Below are 19,969 nucleotides of genomic sequence, written 5' to 3' on the forward strand. Positions count from 1 at the left end.
CATCCACAGCCTCACTCTGCTGAGTAGGCTTCAGTCCTTTCTGGCAGACCCTTAGTGAAGTGCTTCGGCCTACAAATCTTGCCAAAAGCCACCCCCACTCCCTTTGCCTGCTCCCGCCAGCCTCTCTCTCTCCCACTCTGCATGCACTTAACCCCTCTCTCCAGCCCTCAGCTGCTCTATTCGCCTTTCCTCTGGCTGCTTCTTTTTTCTTCCCAGGTTCTTTCCCTCCTTCCCTCAGCGGGTTTCTTTCCAGCGCTCCCGCCAGCTCCAGACTGATGTCTTCCCCACACCAACTCTCCCCGGGTCTCCGTGTGTACACGTATTCTCCCCCTGACAGAACATCTTGGGGACACGAGCATTTTCTTACCTCTTCAGCATATGATTAGACCCCACCCCAATAAAACTCAACAGCGCCCCCAAACCAACCTACCAAACAGCAATACACATCCCTATTAAGCCCGCTCCCTAAATCTGGAAGGCAAGGTGAAGTGGTAGCTGAGGACTCTGGAGAGGAGGCCAAGGTTTGATGAGTGGACCCCAACAAAGTTTTGGACGCTCGGCACATGCCATCCAGGTTCCCCCAAACTGACCAGCCTGGCCACCAGCCCAGCCCGAGGCAGCGCACCTGGGCGCGTCCCACCCAGATTCCCAGTGCCTTCGGACCATCCAAAGCCATTCCATTGAGGATAGTGATACTCCTCCAAAACGAGGCCCGAGCAGAGCCCCAGAGCACTGGAGGGTCCTCAGCCTGAGCCCCACCCTGTGCCCTGCAGAAGAGGTGCTGAGCGAGGGGTGGGTGGGATAAATGGATGGAGGCGCCCGGGTTTCTGGGAGCCCGCCTCAGGCTTAAAGAATGGCTTTTTACTTTCGAGACCTGTCCCAGCCCTTGGCCATTCTCTTGGGCAGGTAACTTGCAGTGTGAGGTACAGTAGCGGCTCGCCTACACCTGGCGTCTCCTTTAAGAAGCGCGCACGCGTCGGGTCTCCAATGTGTGTCGGTCTGTCTGTGTGTGTATCCGTGTGTGCGTGTGCGCGCGCGCGCGCTCGCATGCAGATGTGTGTGTTGGAGGGATGAGTGCGCGCGCGCAAGAGCGCGCAGGAGCGCCAAAGGCCTGAGAGTCTGGCAGACCCCGGGAAGGAGGAGTTATGTAGATTACGGATGAACATTCTGGAGGGGAGTGAGGAGAGGAGGGGAGTGAGGAGAGGAGGGGAGAAGCAAAGCCAAGAGAGCGAAGAGCAGCTGAGGCCCTTCCCGCAGAAGCAGGAGGCGGCAGCGGCGGCGGAGTGGGCGGTGGAGGAGGAGGACGAGGAGAAGGAGGAGGAGGAGGAAGAGGAGGAGGGTGCGCGGACTGGAGGCGGCGGCGGCGGCGGCTGCTGCTGCTGCGGCTTGGACTCGGGCGCCCTGAGCCAGAACCGCGAGTGAACTTGGGCGCCACGTTCCGGGTGACCGGCCTCCAGAGGGTGGTAAATGCGAGCTGCTGCTGACCCTGCCTCTGCCACTGCTTTGTGGGGGCTGCCCAACGCTGGGCCCCCGGTCTCCTCCCCTTGCTGGGCTGTGGGTGAACCTGCAGGCTCCTTAGCCACCAGGAGGACTTTTTTTGAAAGGAAATCAGGGAGGGAGGGTGAGGGAGAGAGGGAAAGAACGAAGGGGAGCTCGTCTATCCATTGAAGCACAGTTCACTATGATCTTACTCACATTCAGTACTGGAAGACGGTTGGAATTAGTGCATCATTCCGGGGCATATTTCTTGCAAACCTTGCTTTGGATTTTATGTGCTACAGTCTGCGGAACGGAGCAGTATTTCAATGTGGAGGTAAGTGTACGAGGGTTTTCTTCCTCCCTTTTCCTGAGCTGCTTCCTGAAACGTTTCCTTCACTCCTTTCATCTTTGTAGCTTAGAGCAGACCGGGTCTCAACACATTGTTTCCTTTCCTGTCGCGGAGATCTTAGTTGAGTTTCCCAGTGTCTTAGGTGATGGATGCGCGTGAGACTGAGAATCCGTTATCCCCAGCAGCACAAAGCACGATGCTGCGCGCTCAAAGACTCAATTGTAGCAGGTCCATGCTTTTTACCGAGGGGAAAGGTGAAGTCCGACATAAGGGAGACATTTGACTTAATAAAAGCAGTTTGAGTTTCTGATGGGTAAACTGCTAGGGGATACGGATTTAATTGTTTGGCTTTATGTACTGTCTTAGTATTGTTTCTGAAATCTTTCCTTCCTTGTTTTGTGCCTAACAAAGGAGGTTAAAATCAAAGATAGAAGAGAGCGTGGGAATACTTGATATGTTTAATAACATTACTTTGTCATAAAACACTCTATTAGACAGAGTCTTTTTCTCATTTAGAAATAACTTAATATACTGTAACTAGATCTGGCTGTTACACAGAGGACTTGAAATCCACCTCTTTTTAAGTGTCTTTTCCCCTCCCCCGCCAATTCAAAATAAACGTGGCCCAGTGTTATACTTCTGAGGTGTGTTTTTAATTCCACACTCTTCATGATAAAACCTAGAGACTGTCATTTACTTTACTTTAATAGCTCTGGGAACAGACAGCCACAAAGCAAAAGGGAACTTAAGGATAGGGACTTGTCAGACCTCTGCCAAAGTACTCTTCCTGTCATCAACTCAGCACTAAAGCTAGTAATGTGCAATAAATCAATGGATGCCTGTATACACCTGGGCTCTAACATCAGTTTATCATGTACAGCATGGAATACAAAGACAGTAACAGGCTCTCAGTAAAATATAGTCCTTTTGATTAGACCATTTGTCTCCTGATACATCACAAGAATTGTGACTAAGTCTCTGAAGAATAATGCAATTTTCCTCCTTTGTATTGTTAATCCTTTAAAGCTTACTGTCATTTTGTTGTGTGCCTTTATACAATAGCAGGACCTGTTGCAGTGTTTGAGTATGTTTCATATAACAGATTTATATACAAAGTGTGCATAACAAATGCCACGTGTGAGGGTGTATTCTAAGTATGACTCTGCTTATAGAAACTGTTCTTAGGACTCCATGTAACAAATGATGGTTGGCTGAGAAAAATATTTGAAAAAGTTAGAACCATTATCAAAAGAGTTAAAGTTTAAGTTTGTAGATGTTAAGTTTGACTATATTAACACAAAATCCCAAGATAAAAAAGAAACTGTTTAAGCCTTTAGAAAATTTAACTTTGCTATTATTAATTTAAAAAAAAGAGAGAAATGGAGAGGTCTAAAAGGTCAGGCTTTTCTGGATTGCAAATTTGAACTTTCAGAATTACATAGCATAGATATATTTTTGTATCTCACTTTTAAGTCAAGATAATTTTGTGTTGAAATGAAGTAATAATCAGTTTATAGATTAAGGAGATAAAAGTGTCAAGCTGTTACGTGTACTATTTTAATCAGAAGGGCCTATGGCTTCAGATTGGTTGTGACCGTGTTGGTGATAATGTTGGGAGTGGGGTGAGGTGAGGTGGTTAAAAATAAGTGCTAGGTTTTATCTTTCTCACTAGTAAGAAGGGGTCATGACCTGGATTGATGGTTACTTGCTTTGGGAAAGGCTTTCAAAAGCTAATGGGATAACATCAATGTCTTCATGGCTATTAGGTTTCCTTCTGAGGATAAACATAAGCTTGATATTAATATTGTATCAAAACTTGCATTCTTTTAGTTACAAATTATTATGCCATAAAAGCTAAAATTTCAAGAAGAAATACATTAATATTATCCCTTCGTTAAGATATATGTAAAAATAATTCATGGAAAAAAACTAATTTTTCTTTCCCATTCATAAGTATTTAAGTTATACTATCAATACAATACTTGTTACTCGGTGCAAAGATTTAATTATGAAAATAATAGACCCATGTCATCTAAGGCCTTAAATGGCTTGGGTAGAAGGAAATTTTCTAATGACTTAGATTAAGTTATGTTTCATAGCTTATATTATTTCTATTTTTTTAAGCTTTTGAGCAGTGAGTTAGATTCTTGTGCTTTCTGATGTGCAAACACTCTTTAAAAATAAAATTAGAGGGAGTCAGGCTGTAGCGCAGCGGGTTAAGCGCACGTGGCGCAACGCACAAGGACCCGGGTAAGAATCCGGGGTCAAGCCCTGGCTCCCCACCTGCAGGGGAGTCTCTTCTCAAGCAGTGAAGCAGGTCTGCAGGTGTCTGTCTTTCTCTCCCTTCTGTCTGTCTTCCCCATTCCCCTTCTCTCTCCATTTCTCTCTGTCCTATCCAACAACAATGACAACAATAATAAGTACAACAATAAAACAACAAGGGCAACAAAAGGGAATAAATAAGTAATAAAATAAAATTAGCTGTTAATTTTTGAACATACAGTAAAGAATATGATATGACAGGATGTTTCTGAGACGACTGATTCTATTTTAGTAGAGTTTTTTTTTTTTCCCCTTCTTTTTCTTGGTGATGCTGGGGTATGATGAGAGGGAACACTAATTGAAAGAAGGAAAGAATAGTCCATTCTATCTCTCTTAAAAAAACAACAACACATTATATTCTTAATTATTACTTGCAAAAATACAGTGGATATGCATTGGTTGACTCCCAAGGACTGTCTTATATACAGTAATACTGTCCACCATACATAATTTGTACTCATGTGAACATAATTTTTTTTTCCTACTAAGTGTGTCTTGTTATAGTTAGAAGGAAGCTTCTGAGAGATGGTTTTCATGCAGACAACTGAGAGCATAATGCTTAATTTTTTTTCCCTAAACTTAACATTTGGGAGAGTGGTTTTCAGTTTTCAGCCTTTTAATTTCAGATTTAAATAAGTTCATTTTATCTTTGGAGGATGTGTGAATGTATAGAGGTATTCATCTTAATACTTTAATTTCTGAGGCCTGATTTTTGATAATATAAATATTTGGAATTTTTAGTGAGAATATGAGGCATATGCTGATGAGAGCCTGGTACAGAAAAGATAGACTTCTGTATATTTTTGTTTGTGAGTAGTAAAAAGTAACGTCTCCTACATTTAAAAAAGGACCAGACACTACCAGGCATAGTATTATGGAAGAGAGTCAGTATGTTTATGTCCTTGTTTTTCAGCTAGAACACTTTGTAATGCTGAACTATCATCAGGCATTTGTATGTAGATGTTTGCATAAAGTCCATTTTTCCCTAAGTGGACCTTTCTGTGTGTACTCATTAGTATGATATGAAAGAGGTGCATTACTAGTATTAACTACAAGCCAGAGATTGCTGTCATTGGACAGTGGTCTGGATCAGACATGTTCATTGGTCAGAAGAAACTAAATTATTAACAGAATCATGATATAGTATTGATGCTCTAAATATCAATAAATCAATTTATCTCTAAAATAATTATTTTGTTTTCTTGAAGGATTTTATGATCCTGCTTCTCTCTCACTCATTTCTTTTTTTTTAATGCAAATGACAAGCATTTTTTTCATAAAATTTGAGATAAAATATTATTCATGAAGGTAATAATTTTCATCATCAACTTCATATTCAGATTTTAAGTATGTGGATGGCATACTCTTTATTGTTTTTCAACAATAGCATACACCACCAATGAGGAATCTTATTTTCAATGAATTTGGTAGTAAAATGAAGATATTTAATGAACCTAAGCATAAGATGATTATTTTCTTGTGACCAAGAAAATAAAAAGATCTTGATAAAAAATAATTATTTCTTTTTCCCCTTATTAAAGAAGGGAGAATTCTGGACTTCAGAGGACTATTTTTTAATCTTTGATACAAACACACACATACATACATGTCATAGTTTGTTTGGAGTACTTAAATTTTTTTTTATTCTCTTTATTTATTGGATAGAAGACAGCCAGAAATTGAGAGGGAAGAGGGAGATAAAGAGGGAGAAAGCAAGCAATGTACTGCTTCACCATTTGCAAAGCTTCCCCCCTGAAGATGGGGACCAGGGGCTTGAACCTGGGTCCTTGCACATTTTATCTCCACTCAACTAGGTTTGCCACCACCTAGCCCCATTTGGAGTACTTTTTTTTTTTTTTTTACTGCATGTTAACTTGACAGTAATTGGTGGTGACATGTTTTCAGAAATAAACTAAGTATTTTACAGATTTTATTGAGCTGATGTTAGTTTAGAAGAGTGCATGATTTTAGGTGAGCCATTCACCTCTGTTGAAGTCTTATGTTGCTATAGCAACCTTATGTCTACCACCTCGCCCCAAATCCACTGAGTCCTGTTCCTTTCTCTGCCTTTGGTAATGTCAGTGCTGCTTCAGAGTTTTAGGGTTTGTTTTTGTCTGATCTTGTCTGTTCCTTGCATTGTCGTTGTTTTTTGTACTCCATATATGGGTGACTTTCAGATTTTTGTTTATACTTGATTAAATAATATACATGCATTATTTTATTAATGGAAAAATGGTGATATTATACTGGTCAGACTTATTCTTTAAAAATAATTATTTAGTCCCTTTTGTTGCCATTGTTGTTATTGATATCGTTGTTGGATAGGACAGAGAGAAATGGAGAGAGGAGGGGAAGAGAAAGACAGACACCTGCAGACCTGCTTCACTCCCCTGCAGGTGGGGAGCCCAGGGGAGGTGTAGGGGGGTAGAACCAGGATTCTTACACAGATTCTTGTGCTTTGCACTACGTGGGCTTAATCCTCTGCTACTGCCTGACAGCCCTGGTCAGACTTCTAAAGTAAAGGATTCTTCTGACTACATTCCATAACTCTCCACAAAAGCAGTTTATACAAATCAACAGCAGGAGGAACTGATTCCTAAAGGTCTGTAGCTACTGCAGTATTCCAAGCTCTGTAAGATTACCCAAGTATACTTTACTGACCATTAAAAAAAAAATCTCAGAAGGGCCACAGAGTATGATCATGAGATCAGCTCCTCTTGTGTGTACCACCATATGCTTTATTTCTGTTCAGAGCTTCCTGGTTAGGTTATCCACATGTAGGGCTATTCATGAAATCCTTCCAGGTGAGCATATACTAGGGAGATAGGTTTTTTTTTTTTTTTGCTCGGTGTTTGAGAAATCTAAAAACAATGACTGTCCAGGTCCACCTCTATTCACATAGCTCAGTCTTCTCTTGAAGTCACTCCTTCCCTATAACATAAGGATAGAGAAGAGTTGATTTCACTAATAGTGTCTCCAGAGTTTCTTAAAGTTGAAATCTAAAATTACTACTTTGTCTTTCTTTATGCTGCTTCAAGACATTAACATAAGAGGGGGTTGGGCAGTAGCGCTGCAGCGCAGCGGGTTAAGCGCAAGTGGTGCAAAGCACAAGGACCAGCTTAAGCATCGCGGTTCCAGCCCCAGGCTCTCCACCTGCAGGGGCGCAGCACCACAGGCAGTGAAGCAGGTCTGCAGATGTGTATCTTTTTCTTCCCCTCCTCGATCCATTTCTCTCTGTCCTATCTAACAACGACGACATCAATAACAACAATTATAACTACAGCAACAATAAAAAAACAAGGGCAACAAAAGGGAAAATAAATAAATGAGTAAATATAAAAAAATTGAAAAATACATTAACAGATAGTTTTAATGCACTTGCTCAGTAGCTTCATTCTTTTTCTCTGAATCTGGGTTCATTATTTTACAAAAATTTCTTTCACTGTTTAACTTATACCAACTACTCCAGATAAACCTATCTGAAATATTTGAGTGAAGAACACTTGGATTTTTTTTTTTGAAAGTGAAAAGATAGTCACTATACTCCTGAATCTGTAAGTTAAATTTTGTCAGTTTTAAAAGTGAAGGATATCCTTATCCTTCAGGAGTTTTCTGACCCTCTTACATGTATGTTTTTAGTTTAGAATATCATGCTTGATGTTACTTTTAATCAGTTTATTCTAAGTATCTATGAATGTAATGCTACCTATCAGATTGTTTTTTTCCTTGGGAGTTATATAATGATTGAGGGCACACTTTCTGGAAATAGATTACCTGGATTCTAGTCTTAGTCCTTTTACTTGCATGTTAATTATTAACAATGAAAAAATAATCTCTATGAGCCTCAATATGGAGTCTATGATATGGGATTACAAGTAGTACCTGCTACATAGGAATATTTTGATTGATTATTAAATGAATATATATATATATATATCATACTAGATATGAACATACTTTCATAGGGCTAGGCATGCAGTACATTTTAGTTACTGTTATCAATAAAAGATGCTGATTCAAAGGTAACTGACATAATAGCATAGAATTAAATAAAAGTCTATCAGGTTAGGTCATAGGGAGAACATAAGTCTAAGAAGATTTTTTTTTTTACTTGAAAATATGTAATGTAAAGAAAACCAACCAAATGAACATTGGTATATTTTCTTCAAATGGATTTTTCTTAGACAGTTTACTTTAGGAATGTGATTATCATATTTTGTCTTGTCATCTGTTGCTATCATAGAATGTCAAGTTCAGCTTACACCTTCTTTTGTAAGACATGTTTTACTAAAATCTGTTCATTCTTTTTAATACCATGGAAAATAAATTAGCCATTTTGATTTACTGAATATGTTTATTTTTATTGACTCAAAATTCAGTGTTTCCTGTATATAGTCAGAGTAGGATGCAATGTATCACTTAGGCCAATTCACTGCTAAATCTCAACTTGAAGTTCATTTAAAAAAAATAATAGAAGGAGAATAGTGGTCAGGAAAGACATTAAAGCTTTCTACAGTGACAAGTTAAAAGAAAGTGACCATATTGCAGAGGGAACAACGGATAGCGAGCAATAAGATGTGCTGCAGTCTGATGACAGAGGTCAAGCAAACAATACAGGTCTTAATTTTGATTCAGATATTAACATAACCTTAGTCTTGGACAAGAGTTTTGTTTTTTTTTGCCTCTTGGCTTATCTCTGGGACTTCTTGCCTGCACTATGAATCCATTGCTCCTGGAGGCCATTTTCGCCATTTTTGTTTCACTTGCTATTAATTGTTGTTGTTGTTGTTGGTTAGTAAAGAGAAATCAAGAGAGAAGAGGAAGACAAAGAGGGGGAGAGAAAGATAGACACCTGCAGACTTGCATTATTGCTTTTGAAGGGACACCCCTGCATGTGGGGAACCAGGGGCTGGAACCAGGATCTGTAAGTTGGTCCTTGTGCTTCGCGCCATGTGCACTTAACCCGCTACACTACCGGCCGACCCAAGTGATTTCTTTTTTCTTTCTTTTATTTTTTTTAACATCTTCATTGAAAAGATTAGAATTGAACTAAACTATCACTGAAGTCATTTCATAATTTGAAATTCTACTTTATCCTCTAAATTTTAATTTACATATGTAACCTAAGGGGTTAGGAGACATATACCTGTAAATTACTTGATCATGGAAGTAGAGTGTTCTGTTTTGTTTTTTTTCCCCTGAAATGTAAATTTTGAAGAAACCGAGCATACAAGAAACCTCACATTTGTTATGATTTGTAGTAACACAAATTGTTCCTTTTTAAAATTACCTAGCCTTTTACTGAGTATTGGAAACACTGGTAGCAAATTATATGCAATTTTAAAATCAATTTTTGACCAAGGTTTCAAAATTAAATCATTTAATGTTAAAACGATGGCTGAATATATCATTCTGAAGTAAATACCCCCTCCCACCAAAAACACACATATTTTTTTCACTGTGAGGGTTATCTGTGGGGCTTGGTGCCTGCACAACTTCACCTTTCCCAGGGGCCATTTTTTTCTCTCTCTTTTTAATTTTCTTTTCTTTCTTTTCTTTTTCCTTTCTATTTTTTTAAAAAATATTTTATGACATTTATTTTTTTATTGCATGGAGACAGCCAGAAATTGAGAGGGAAAGGGGGTGTTAGAGAGGGAGAGAGACAGAGACACCTGCAACAACACTGCTTCATCACTTGCAAAGCTTTCCCTCAGTAAGTGGGGACCAGGGGCTTGAACCCGGATCCTTGAACATTGTAACAAGTGTGCTCAACCAGGTATGCCACCACCTGGCCCTCTTTCTATTTTTTGAAGATGGAGTGTAACAGACAGGGCTTGAGAGATAGCATGCTGGTCATGCAAAGAGACTTTCATGCTTGAGGCACCAAAGGTCCCTAGCTTAATCTTCAACACCAACATGAGCCAGATCTGAGCAGTTTTCTGGTAATAATAATAATAATAACAACAAGGACAACAATAATAATAGTAAAAACAACACAGAGAAAGGAGAGATGAATAGAAAAACAGAGTGAATGAAAGATACCTGAAGCATTGCTTCACTGCTCTGGAAGCTTCCCTCCTGAAGGTGGGGACTTGGACTTGAACCTAGGTCGTTGCCCATGTGTACTCTACTCTACTTGGTGTGCCACCACGGGATGTGTGTGTGTGTGTGTGTGTGTGTGTGTGTGTGTGTGTGTGTGTAACATTTATATAGCATCTTTAAGTGGAATTTCAGTCATAAAAAAAAACAAGCTGGAATCAAAGCAAAATTTAATTTTTGAGTCAGAGAGGAACTAACTCTTGAAAGTTGTCTCCTTTTTATACATTTATACTCACCTTTTATAGTGAAATGAAATGACATACTGTATATACCTTTTGCATAGTAATTTTTGCACATGACTCTGGATGTTATTTCAACTTTGTAGTTTTTATTGTATTGGAATGTAAACCAGTATAAGCATTGGTTTACAAGACTGTATGTTCAGAGGTATAGTTTTAGACTTCTTTTTGATATATTTCACTATACCCCATCCATTCACCATCAAAGTATTAATAATTTGCCAGCAAAGTCTGTTTGAACCCCTCTAAACTTTCACCTCCTCCCTAGCCTCCCCCAGTTCCTCTTTCAGCTTTGCAGAGTCTAAGGCCTTTTTTCTCTTTGACTTTGTTCCTTTGTTTTGTTTCTCTATAAATAAAAATTATTTTTATTCTTCACAACACATTTCCTTTTGAATGTGAAAAATTAGATTGCCTTTGTTTTTTAAAACATGCAGCTTATATGGACAACAAAAATTTAATACTAGAAGATAAAGTAGTAAGTGATAAAGTGTGACATCATTATTTTCATTTTCTTTTTTTGGGGGAATTATACTTTTTTAGATGTTCAGAAAACTATTTCATATTTTTTTAGAGAAACTATATTTCATTTTTTTTTTAGCACTGTGAGTGGATGTTCTTTGTTTCAGTATTTTCAAACAACTGTTTGACACTGTGCATTCTTGGGTCTAGATCACTGGAGTATCTTGATGGGCCACAAAATGGGAGCTTAGTCCTCAGAGTAAAAGAAATAATACCACTCAACCCCCCCCCCCTTTTATTTTAATGTGACCTGTGGGTGTAATATACAAAAGCAGGCTAGAGGGAGCCATTGAGCTGTTTAAAGACTTCAATGGAGTGGAAGAATGTGGTTTAAAATCAAAGATCCTAGGTGCAATCAGATGCTTTAAAATTAATGTAAGCTAACAGAAGAACCCTTCCTCCAGTGCATTTCATAGGTTCTTATTTCTTTACTACTATGTGTTTTGAACATTTCTAATTACTCAGTAGTGTAATAAATGGAGTTGCAATGACAATTTTAAATTGGCTATTCCACATAATGCCTAATTGTTAATGAGAAGTTTTGTAATAACATGAGTCACTCAGTGCTTTTTCTCTTCTTTTCTCTTAAATTAAGAATTATTTCTACAGCAAATGCATAGATAAGTAAACACAAGCTTGATTTGGAGAATTCAAGTCAGTCAATGAACAAACACATGATTCACGATTTAAGATGTAAGCTGGGTTTGCTGCAAGACACACAGTACTAGTGATAGTTGATGAATGAAGGGTATTAGCACTTTTCTGGGTAGGCTGGTAAGAGTTCTGGGATTGGTATTTCGATACAGAATGTTATAAAGCAATACTGCTTTAAATATATCTTCTTTTGAAGTGTGGAATAAGTCAGACACTATACATTAGAGTGCTTGAAGGTGCTTCTGATCCTCTTAACTGAAATGACTAATGAAGTAATTGTATTCTTACATATTAAAGATGACATAAATTCACTTTGATCATGACTTTGAGATTACATGTAGCAAAAATTCAATTAAAAGACCTAGCTGTGAGAATAGAGTTATTTAATGTTTACTTTAGGACGTTATTAAAATATTTTTTAAGTTAACCCACATTTAAAAACATATTTTGCATATTCTTTTAAAAAAACTTATAATAAGCCATGAAAATGTGAAACTTTTTTTTCTTTACATAAGAACCTCAGACATGCTATCAGATCAGTAAATTATACTGTCTTTGGTAGAGGATGGAGAACCAAAAAGGTAGTCTTGGATGCATAGGGGCATACCTGTCTGCATTTCATTAAGATATTATTACCCACTCACAAGCATCATTCAAAATTTGTATTATTCTTTGAATTTACTTAGTTCAGTGAAGTATAGAAAAATGAACTAAATTAAGGAAAGAACCTATAGACAGATGTTCTCATGAAAGATAGTCAGTGTAAGTGATATATTCAAAAGTAAACCCAAATAAACTGTTCACTGGAATGGAATGTGACAGTATTTGTTTAAGTCAGACATTATGTTAAGGGAGTCTAAACTGCCTCTTTTTAAGAGAAGTTGGATACTTTTGTGAACTTTATTTCATCTCCCCAAATTGCATGCACCTGCAGTGATGTCAGTGGAATGCACGCAAGCACCTTATGCAGAATCAGGCTGTGGATGATGTCAGGGAAGGCATTTTTTCCACGGGAAATTCACAGCTGAATTTATACCATGTGCTGATAGTTTCTTATTGTTTATAGTGGTTAAAGACTTTGAATTTGTCTAAAGTTTGTAATGTGCGCACCCATTCTCTACTTATAAACAATTGCTGGGCTGTTCCTTTTAATTGTGCTGTTATTTATTTGTTTATTTTTTCTTCTGGTTGGGATCTTCAGGGATTTTCCATGTTAGTAATATTGCTGACTTGGAAGTTGAGTCGAATTTTTATGAGAAATCACATACCCACTCCTCCACTCTTTCACTGCAAAGAATAATTGATCCAAATAACTTCCAAAACCAAATGTATACTTAATGTTTTTTTTTTAATGAAATTGAAGATGAATTTACAAAAAGGCACTCCCACTTACTGATAAAATCCTTTTTGGAGGGCTGTGTGCTGTAATAGTGCAATAATTTTATTTAAAAAAACATCTATTTATTCTTTTATGTGGATTGAGTGAAATTGTTCTTCCACTCAAGCAGGGAGGCTGGGTGGTGGCTCACCAGCTTAAGCGAACATAGTGCGAAGCTCAAGGACCTACTCAAGGATCTGGGTTCGAGCCCCTGGCTTCCCACCTACAGGGGTATTGCTTCACAAGTGGTGAAGCAGGTCTTCAGGTGTCTTTCTCTCTCCCTCTACCTACCCTCCCTTCTCAATTTCTCTCTGTCCTATAGAATGAAAAAAAATTACGTAAGCAGCCCTTACCTTATTTTGATTATACATTAAGTGGAATTAAGACCTTTACTGCTTGTCTGTAGCAGGGATTTGTAATGACAGCTTTGAGATAAAGGTAAACAACCTCCTTTCTTTACTTTCTGTACCTAAGCTCTCTTCCCCCACACTCCCCTCTGTCTTCTGCCTTTTTCCTCTCTCTCTCCTTCTCTTCTTCCCTCTCCTCCTCTTTCTTTTCCCCTCCCTTTCCACCTTCTTTCTCCTCCTTACCTTCCTTCTCCTCCCCTCCCCATCTCCCCTTACCTTCCTTCTCCTCCCCTCCTCTCTTCCTCTGCCTTCCCCTCTGTTATCTCTTTTTACCTCCCTCTCCTTCTCATCTTCCCTCACCTCCTCCTCTTTCCTTTACCCTTCCTATTACCTTCTCCTCCTCTCCCCATCTCTCCTCCCCTGACTTCCCTCTAGCCCCTTCTGCCTTCCATTCCCCTTCTTTCCCCTTCCTTCTGCCCTTCCCCTTCTTTTCTGTCCCTTCCCCACTCTCTCCCTGTCTCCCTCTCCTTTTCTTCCCCTTCCTTTCTCCCTCCCTACTCTTACTCCCCTCCCTTCTCCCCCCCCTTTTTGTTATCCTTAGGGCTTCACCAATCCAAGATAGAAAATGACGGGCATAGGGTTGATAGATGACTCACTCAGCAAGCACACATTACCATGATATGCTATCATGTTTACACCATTTGCATATACAACCTTCAAATTGAATAGCAATGTAGTAATTAGATTTTCTTTTAAATATCCTTTTTTATTCCCATGAAGTTAACTTTTCATATAGAAAGATAGGTAGTTATGTAGACAGACATAAAAAGACCATAGCACCAAAGCTTCCTCCAATGAAGCATATTCTGGGATTGAATTTTGGAATGCCCATGTAGCAAAGCAAGTGCATTATCCAGGTGAGCTATTTTGTTGGACTGTTTTCAAAAAGTTTACACTAAACTTCAACTAAATCAATGTAATCAGTGCTTCCAGGCCATGTTTTACTTTGGACTGTATCCGGAGACACTAAAAGTCTGAGATGCCAACCCTCCAACTCTAATAATCTGGTGAGACCTTTCCTAACTCCTGGGACTCCCTAGTTCCATTTCAAATAGCACATTCCCTAACAAAGTTACAGACTCTAGATACAGAACAAGGCCTAAGGGACAGGGTGCATATGCACATGTATCTATAAGTAGGGGGAAATATGTACTTCAAAATAAAAGTACTCAGTAATCTGCTGTAAGTAGCCTTAGACTCTAAGTTCAGCAAGCAAGTAGAAAGACCCAAAGAAGACACAAGAAAGTACTTAATCAAGTATTTATTGTTTAGGCCTAGAAACCCTCTTCTCCTACTTCCTACTTCACTTCCTTCAACCACTTTAAATTTAACCTCATCAGATAAAGCAAGGACTATGCTCAATGATAGCCTTTTTGGTCAATGCCAGGCCATTCCATCATCTGGGGACCTAGCCAGGGAATCCTTGGATTCTCACATTGCTATGATGGACCCAGTAGGTCCTTCTCTTCACCATCACTTGTCACTTCCATCAGGAATATCATTATAAACCCTCTTGTGGGCTTCTCTAGGACCTTGCAGTGTGCAAGGACCCTAGTTCAAGACCCTTGTCTCGGGGGGGGGGGAACCTCTTCATGAGCAGTGAAGTAGGGCTCAACTTCTCTCTATCTCTATCCAAAGCAGAGAAATGGGGAAAAAAGGAAAATAAAAATGTCTGGCAGGGGTGGTAGATTTGTTGTGTGCAAGCCCCAAGCCCCAGCAATAACCCTGATGACAATACAAACTTTTTTTTTTTTTTAACTCATTTTCACCCAAATTGACTAGAAGGTACTTTAGCAATACATATTGAGTAACACATGTTTTCCGTTTTATCAGTTCTTTGTTGAGAACCAACAACTATAAGTTGCACTGACTTAAGACAAATTTGATGGATCTGTGGATAGTCCAGGCACCTTTACTTCAGATAGTTTGGCTGGGATGACACTGTTATATAACATGCCTCACATGCTCTTGGGACTAGAAGCAAATGGAATATGTTTCCTTGGTGATAGCAAAACATTAGAAAACAAACTGCTGCTCGTGACGCCTTTCTTGTCTTAACCTGGTAACTAGCACATGGTTTTTTCTGACCACATTAATTTTCATAAAGCAGACGGTTACAAGGCAAAGGTGCAAGTTAAGGGACAGGTGTACACATTCCCTTTGAGGATGGCAAGGCTGTGAATGCAAGAAAAAGTGAAGTACTAGATGGAATCTGCTATTTAATCTCACTAATTTAATACTGCTTTCACCAAAGACTCATCTTCACATATTTCTACCTGCTTATGCATACAATTTGTCCACTGATTTATTTAGCTCTCCCTGGGATAATACCAAACAATTTCCCTTCCTTCAGTAGTATTCTGAAGCTTTTTGTAGATAATGGATTCAGGATTTCCTGTTTTGTTGCTATTCATATAACGGTTGCTGTATTTACCAAGAGGTTTTTTTTTTAAATTTAATGTAAAAGTTATTGATCTTTATATATTTATTTTTAAATAGCCACTTTGTTAAATCATATTGTTTCAAAATATTCTCTTGATAGTCTGCACACGTGGCCATATCATTTGAAGTTAAAAATAATTTTACCTGTTTCTCTATTTTTTAATTCATTCTTTTGAATAATTACACTGACTAGGTCTTCTAAAGTAATTATTGTGACTCTAGAAAACACAAGATCATTTGCTTTGAGTTGTCAATAAGTAATGTTAAAAATGAATTAGAATTCTAGTGGTTTTATCCAGGATGATAAATTCTAGCATTGTACATACTGCTTTTAAGATTGATCTTGAATACATGGTGTAACCTGTGTAGAAAAAAAATTGAAATATGATGAGTTAACTACATTCTCCATTACTTCCTTGATTTTTTTTTAATCTAAAATTTCCTTATTATTTTCATATAGTTTGATTTCTGGACATAGAATGGTCCTTCCAAAGAAAGACAAAAGTTGTTTTCAAAATGGGATTTAGAATTTAAGAGATTGGCTAATTAGTTTTGTTAGACTTTTAATCTCTTAAACTAGAATTTAAGAGATTGGCTAATTGCTTTAAAATTTTTATTTAAATTTTATGCTTTTATGCTGGAGAAAGCCAGTTTGAACTAATTTGAGTAATATAGATTCAGTGGAAAATGTTAAGTATAGTTTACATATTGTGGGGAGATGACTGTCAAGGCAAGGTGGGAGCAGTTTTATTTTTTATTTTTTATTTATAAAAAGGAAACATTAACAAAACCATAGGATAAGAGGGGTACAGCTTCACAGAATTCCCACCACCAGATCTCCGTATCCCATCCCCTCCCCTGATAGCTTTCTTATTCTTTAACACTCTGGGAGTGTGGACCCAAGATCATTGTGGGATGCAAAAGGTTGAAGGTCTGGCTTCCTTAATTGCTTCCCCGCTGAACATGGGCGTTGACAGGTCATTCCATACTCCCAGTCTGTCTCTCTCTTTCCCTAGTGGGGAAGGACTGTGGGGAAGCAGAGCTCCAAGGCATATTGGTGGGGTTGTCTGTCCAGGGAAGTCTGGTCGCATCCTGCTAGCATCTGGAACCTGGTGGCTGAAAAGAGAGTTAAATACAAAGCCTGGGGATTGGATGGTAGCGCAGAGGTTAAGCGCACCTGGTGCAAAGCTCAAGGACCGAAGTAAAGTTCCCGGTTGGAGACCCTGGCCCCCCACCTTCAGGGCAGTTGCCTCACAGGCCAGGCGGTGAAGCAGGTCTGCAGGTGTCTTTCTCTCTCCCTTTCTGTTTTCCCCTCCTCTCTCCATTTCTCTCTGTCCTATCCAACAATGATGGCATCAATAAAAAAAAAACAAGGGCAAGAAAAAGGAAAATTAAAAAAAATACAAAGCCAAACAAATTGTTGATCAATCATGGACCTAAAGGCTGGAATAGTGCAGATGAAGTGTTGTGGGGGGGGGAGGGGGCTCCATTTTGTAGATAGCTAGTAGATATATTTTCATATTTTAGTTATAATTCAAAGGGCCTGTAGCTATACTAGTGTTTTTGTTTGTTTGTTTTGTTTTTGCCTGAGCCTGAAATCTGATATGCAGGTGGATGCTAATTATTGTCTGGAGAGATGATGTCATGGCTGGAAAAGGAGCAGAAAGCTAGATCAGGGAAGAGAGTAGCTCCCAAATATTGGAAAGGGGTATAAATATTGTTGACTATAAACCCCATTGATTTGATTTGGTCTGGGGCCCATATTCAGCTTAGGAGCCTATGTGACCACTGCATCCCCATAGATCTGAGCTCACATTCTGTGGTCATGACTAGGAACAATCCAAGCGGCCCCAATATCGAACAATCTTCCTCAGGTATAGCACAGAGTATGTTCCATCCTCGTTGTTCCTTCGGAGGATGGAATATTCTCTACCGTTGTTTATCCAAGTTGAGGACAAGGTCCTATGAGGGGGCCACAAAGGGGTCTATTTTGTTGTTCCTGATAGAGATGACCAGTAACAATGGAGAGGGATTTATTTGAGGTCTAGGCCCATCATGTCTGTTTGGGAATCTCAGGACTCCCTGAATAGGGCCCCAGCTAATGGGGTGGCCTGATAGTGACTAAAGAGCCCTTATCCAGCTTTCGCAACAGTAATTATTTTTAATTTATAAAATGGAGATAAAGGCCATAGGATAAGAGGGGTGCAATTTTATATAATTCCCACCACCATAACTCCATATCCAATCCCCTCCTTTGAAAGCTTTCCTATTCATTGTCACTCTGGGTGTATGGACCCAGGATTATTATGGGGTGCAAAAGGTGGAAGGTCTGGCGTTTGTAATTGCTTCTTCGCTGAACATGGGCATTGGCAGGTTGATCCATACTCCCAGCCTGCCTCTCTCTCTTTCCATAGTGGGGTAGAGATCCGGGAGGTGGCGCTCCAAGACACATGATGGGGTCCTTTGCCCGGGGAAGTCAGGTTGGCATTGTGATAGTGTCTGGAACCTGGTGGCTGAAAAAGAGTTAAGATATAAGGCAGAACAAATTGTTGACTAATCATGAACTGAAACAGTAATTTTTAACTTACTAAAATTATAACCCTCCTTTTGTACTCAAGAGGTGAGTAATAAAAAATAAACTTTAGTTTCCTCAGACACTTCTTTGATTTTGGCATGAGACAAATTGCTGAGAATGTTGTTGTTTGCTCCCCTAATTTTTTTTTCTGTATTAGAATTTTAACATATATATATATATATACATATATATATATTATTAATGAGGACTTTGAGGACATGGCTGTGCATGACATTACCTCAGACTTGACAGAAATTTAATGGTAAAAAACATGACTCTGAGTTTGGAGTGTAATGTTCTTGTGGGAATTCCTAAAGGAGTATGTGGCAAAATCCAGGCATTCTGCTATTGCTGTCAGTGAACTTATTTTAATTACACTGTGACATGTGGCTGATAAATGGTATTTGATTATCAATTAGATTCTTTCCCACTGTTGTCCAAAAACCTTGTGAAGTAATAAACAGTTTCAATCATTTGAGTACTGATGCATAGATTTGCTATTTATGAATTTTCTGAGATTGAGTTTGATGGGGCAAAAAGATGGAAAGAAAATATACAGAGCCATGTTTATCAACAACTGTTTCACATAGTTGCTCTCTCTCCCAGTAGCAGAGATGCTTATGATGCTATTATTCAGTCATCTCATTTTTATGTACTGTTAAATGAGAACTTCTTTGTTTTAGTTTTGTTTAAATGTATCTACAATGTCACAATTAAGCATATTTCTAACTATATACACATAATGTCGTAACCATGCTCATATTGATGTATTCTTAAAGGAAAAATGTAAAATGCAGCAGGTATGTATGTGCATCTATTGAAAGCTTTCTGAATGACTTGGTAAAGATTAATTTGTTATGAACATTGTGGAGTTTCCATTTTACTTTTAAACTTTATAGCAAATATATCATAGAGACCCTAGAAGAAGATAACTTTTTTCTCTTCTCAGGAAAATATAAAGAATAGGATTACCATCCCACCAATAAATGTAAAACCAAAAATCACATGATCATTTCAATAGATGTAGAGAAAGCCTCTGATAAGGTCTAACATCCTTTCATTGTCAAAACATTAAAAAATGGGGATAGAAGGGACATTCTTCAAACTAGTTGAATCAATATATAGCAAACCAACAGCCAATATCATACTAAATAGGGAGAAATTGAAAGAAGCTTCAGTCAGGTACAAGGCAGGGCTGCCCATTATCACCAGTACTATTCAACGTTGCCTTGGAAGTCCTAGCCATAGCAGTCAGACAAGAGAAAAGAGTCAAACGGATCCAGTTTGGAAGAGAAAAGGTCAAACTCTTCCTTTTTACAGATGATATGATTTTATGTATGCAAAACCCTAAAGAGTCCAATAGAAAATTCCTGGACATTACTAAACAATATAGTAAGGTGACAGGCTACAAAATCAATATAAAAAAATCAGTGGTATTCCTCTATGCAACATTAAATTAGAAGAAGAAAATATCCAGAAATCATTCTCCTCTCCAATTAGATATCT

At 38.6% G+C, this 19,969-nt stretch overlaps 1 protein-coding gene across 1 annotated transcript in view; it reads left to right on the forward strand.

Moving 5' to 3' along the window:
- Positions 1-1,289: 1,289 nt before the first annotated feature.
- MMP16 (matrix metallopeptidase 16) overlaps positions 1,290-19,969 on the forward strand; it is a 303,774-nt gene continuing 285,094 nt past the window's right edge. The window contains exon 1 of the mRNA XM_007517352.3: positions 1,290-1,813. Within this exon, the coding sequence (XP_007517414.1) occupies positions 1,682-1,813 (132 nt within the window). The 5' untranslated portion in view covers positions 1,290-1,681. The remainder of the gene's footprint in view (positions 1,814-19,969) is intronic.

This window comes from Erinaceus europaeus, chromosome 1 (assembly GCF_950295315.1).
Source record: "Erinaceus europaeus chromosome 1, mEriEur2.1, whole genome shotgun sequence".
Lineage (NCBI taxonomy): Eukaryota > Metazoa > Chordata > Mammalia > Eulipotyphla > Erinaceidae > Erinaceus > Erinaceus europaeus.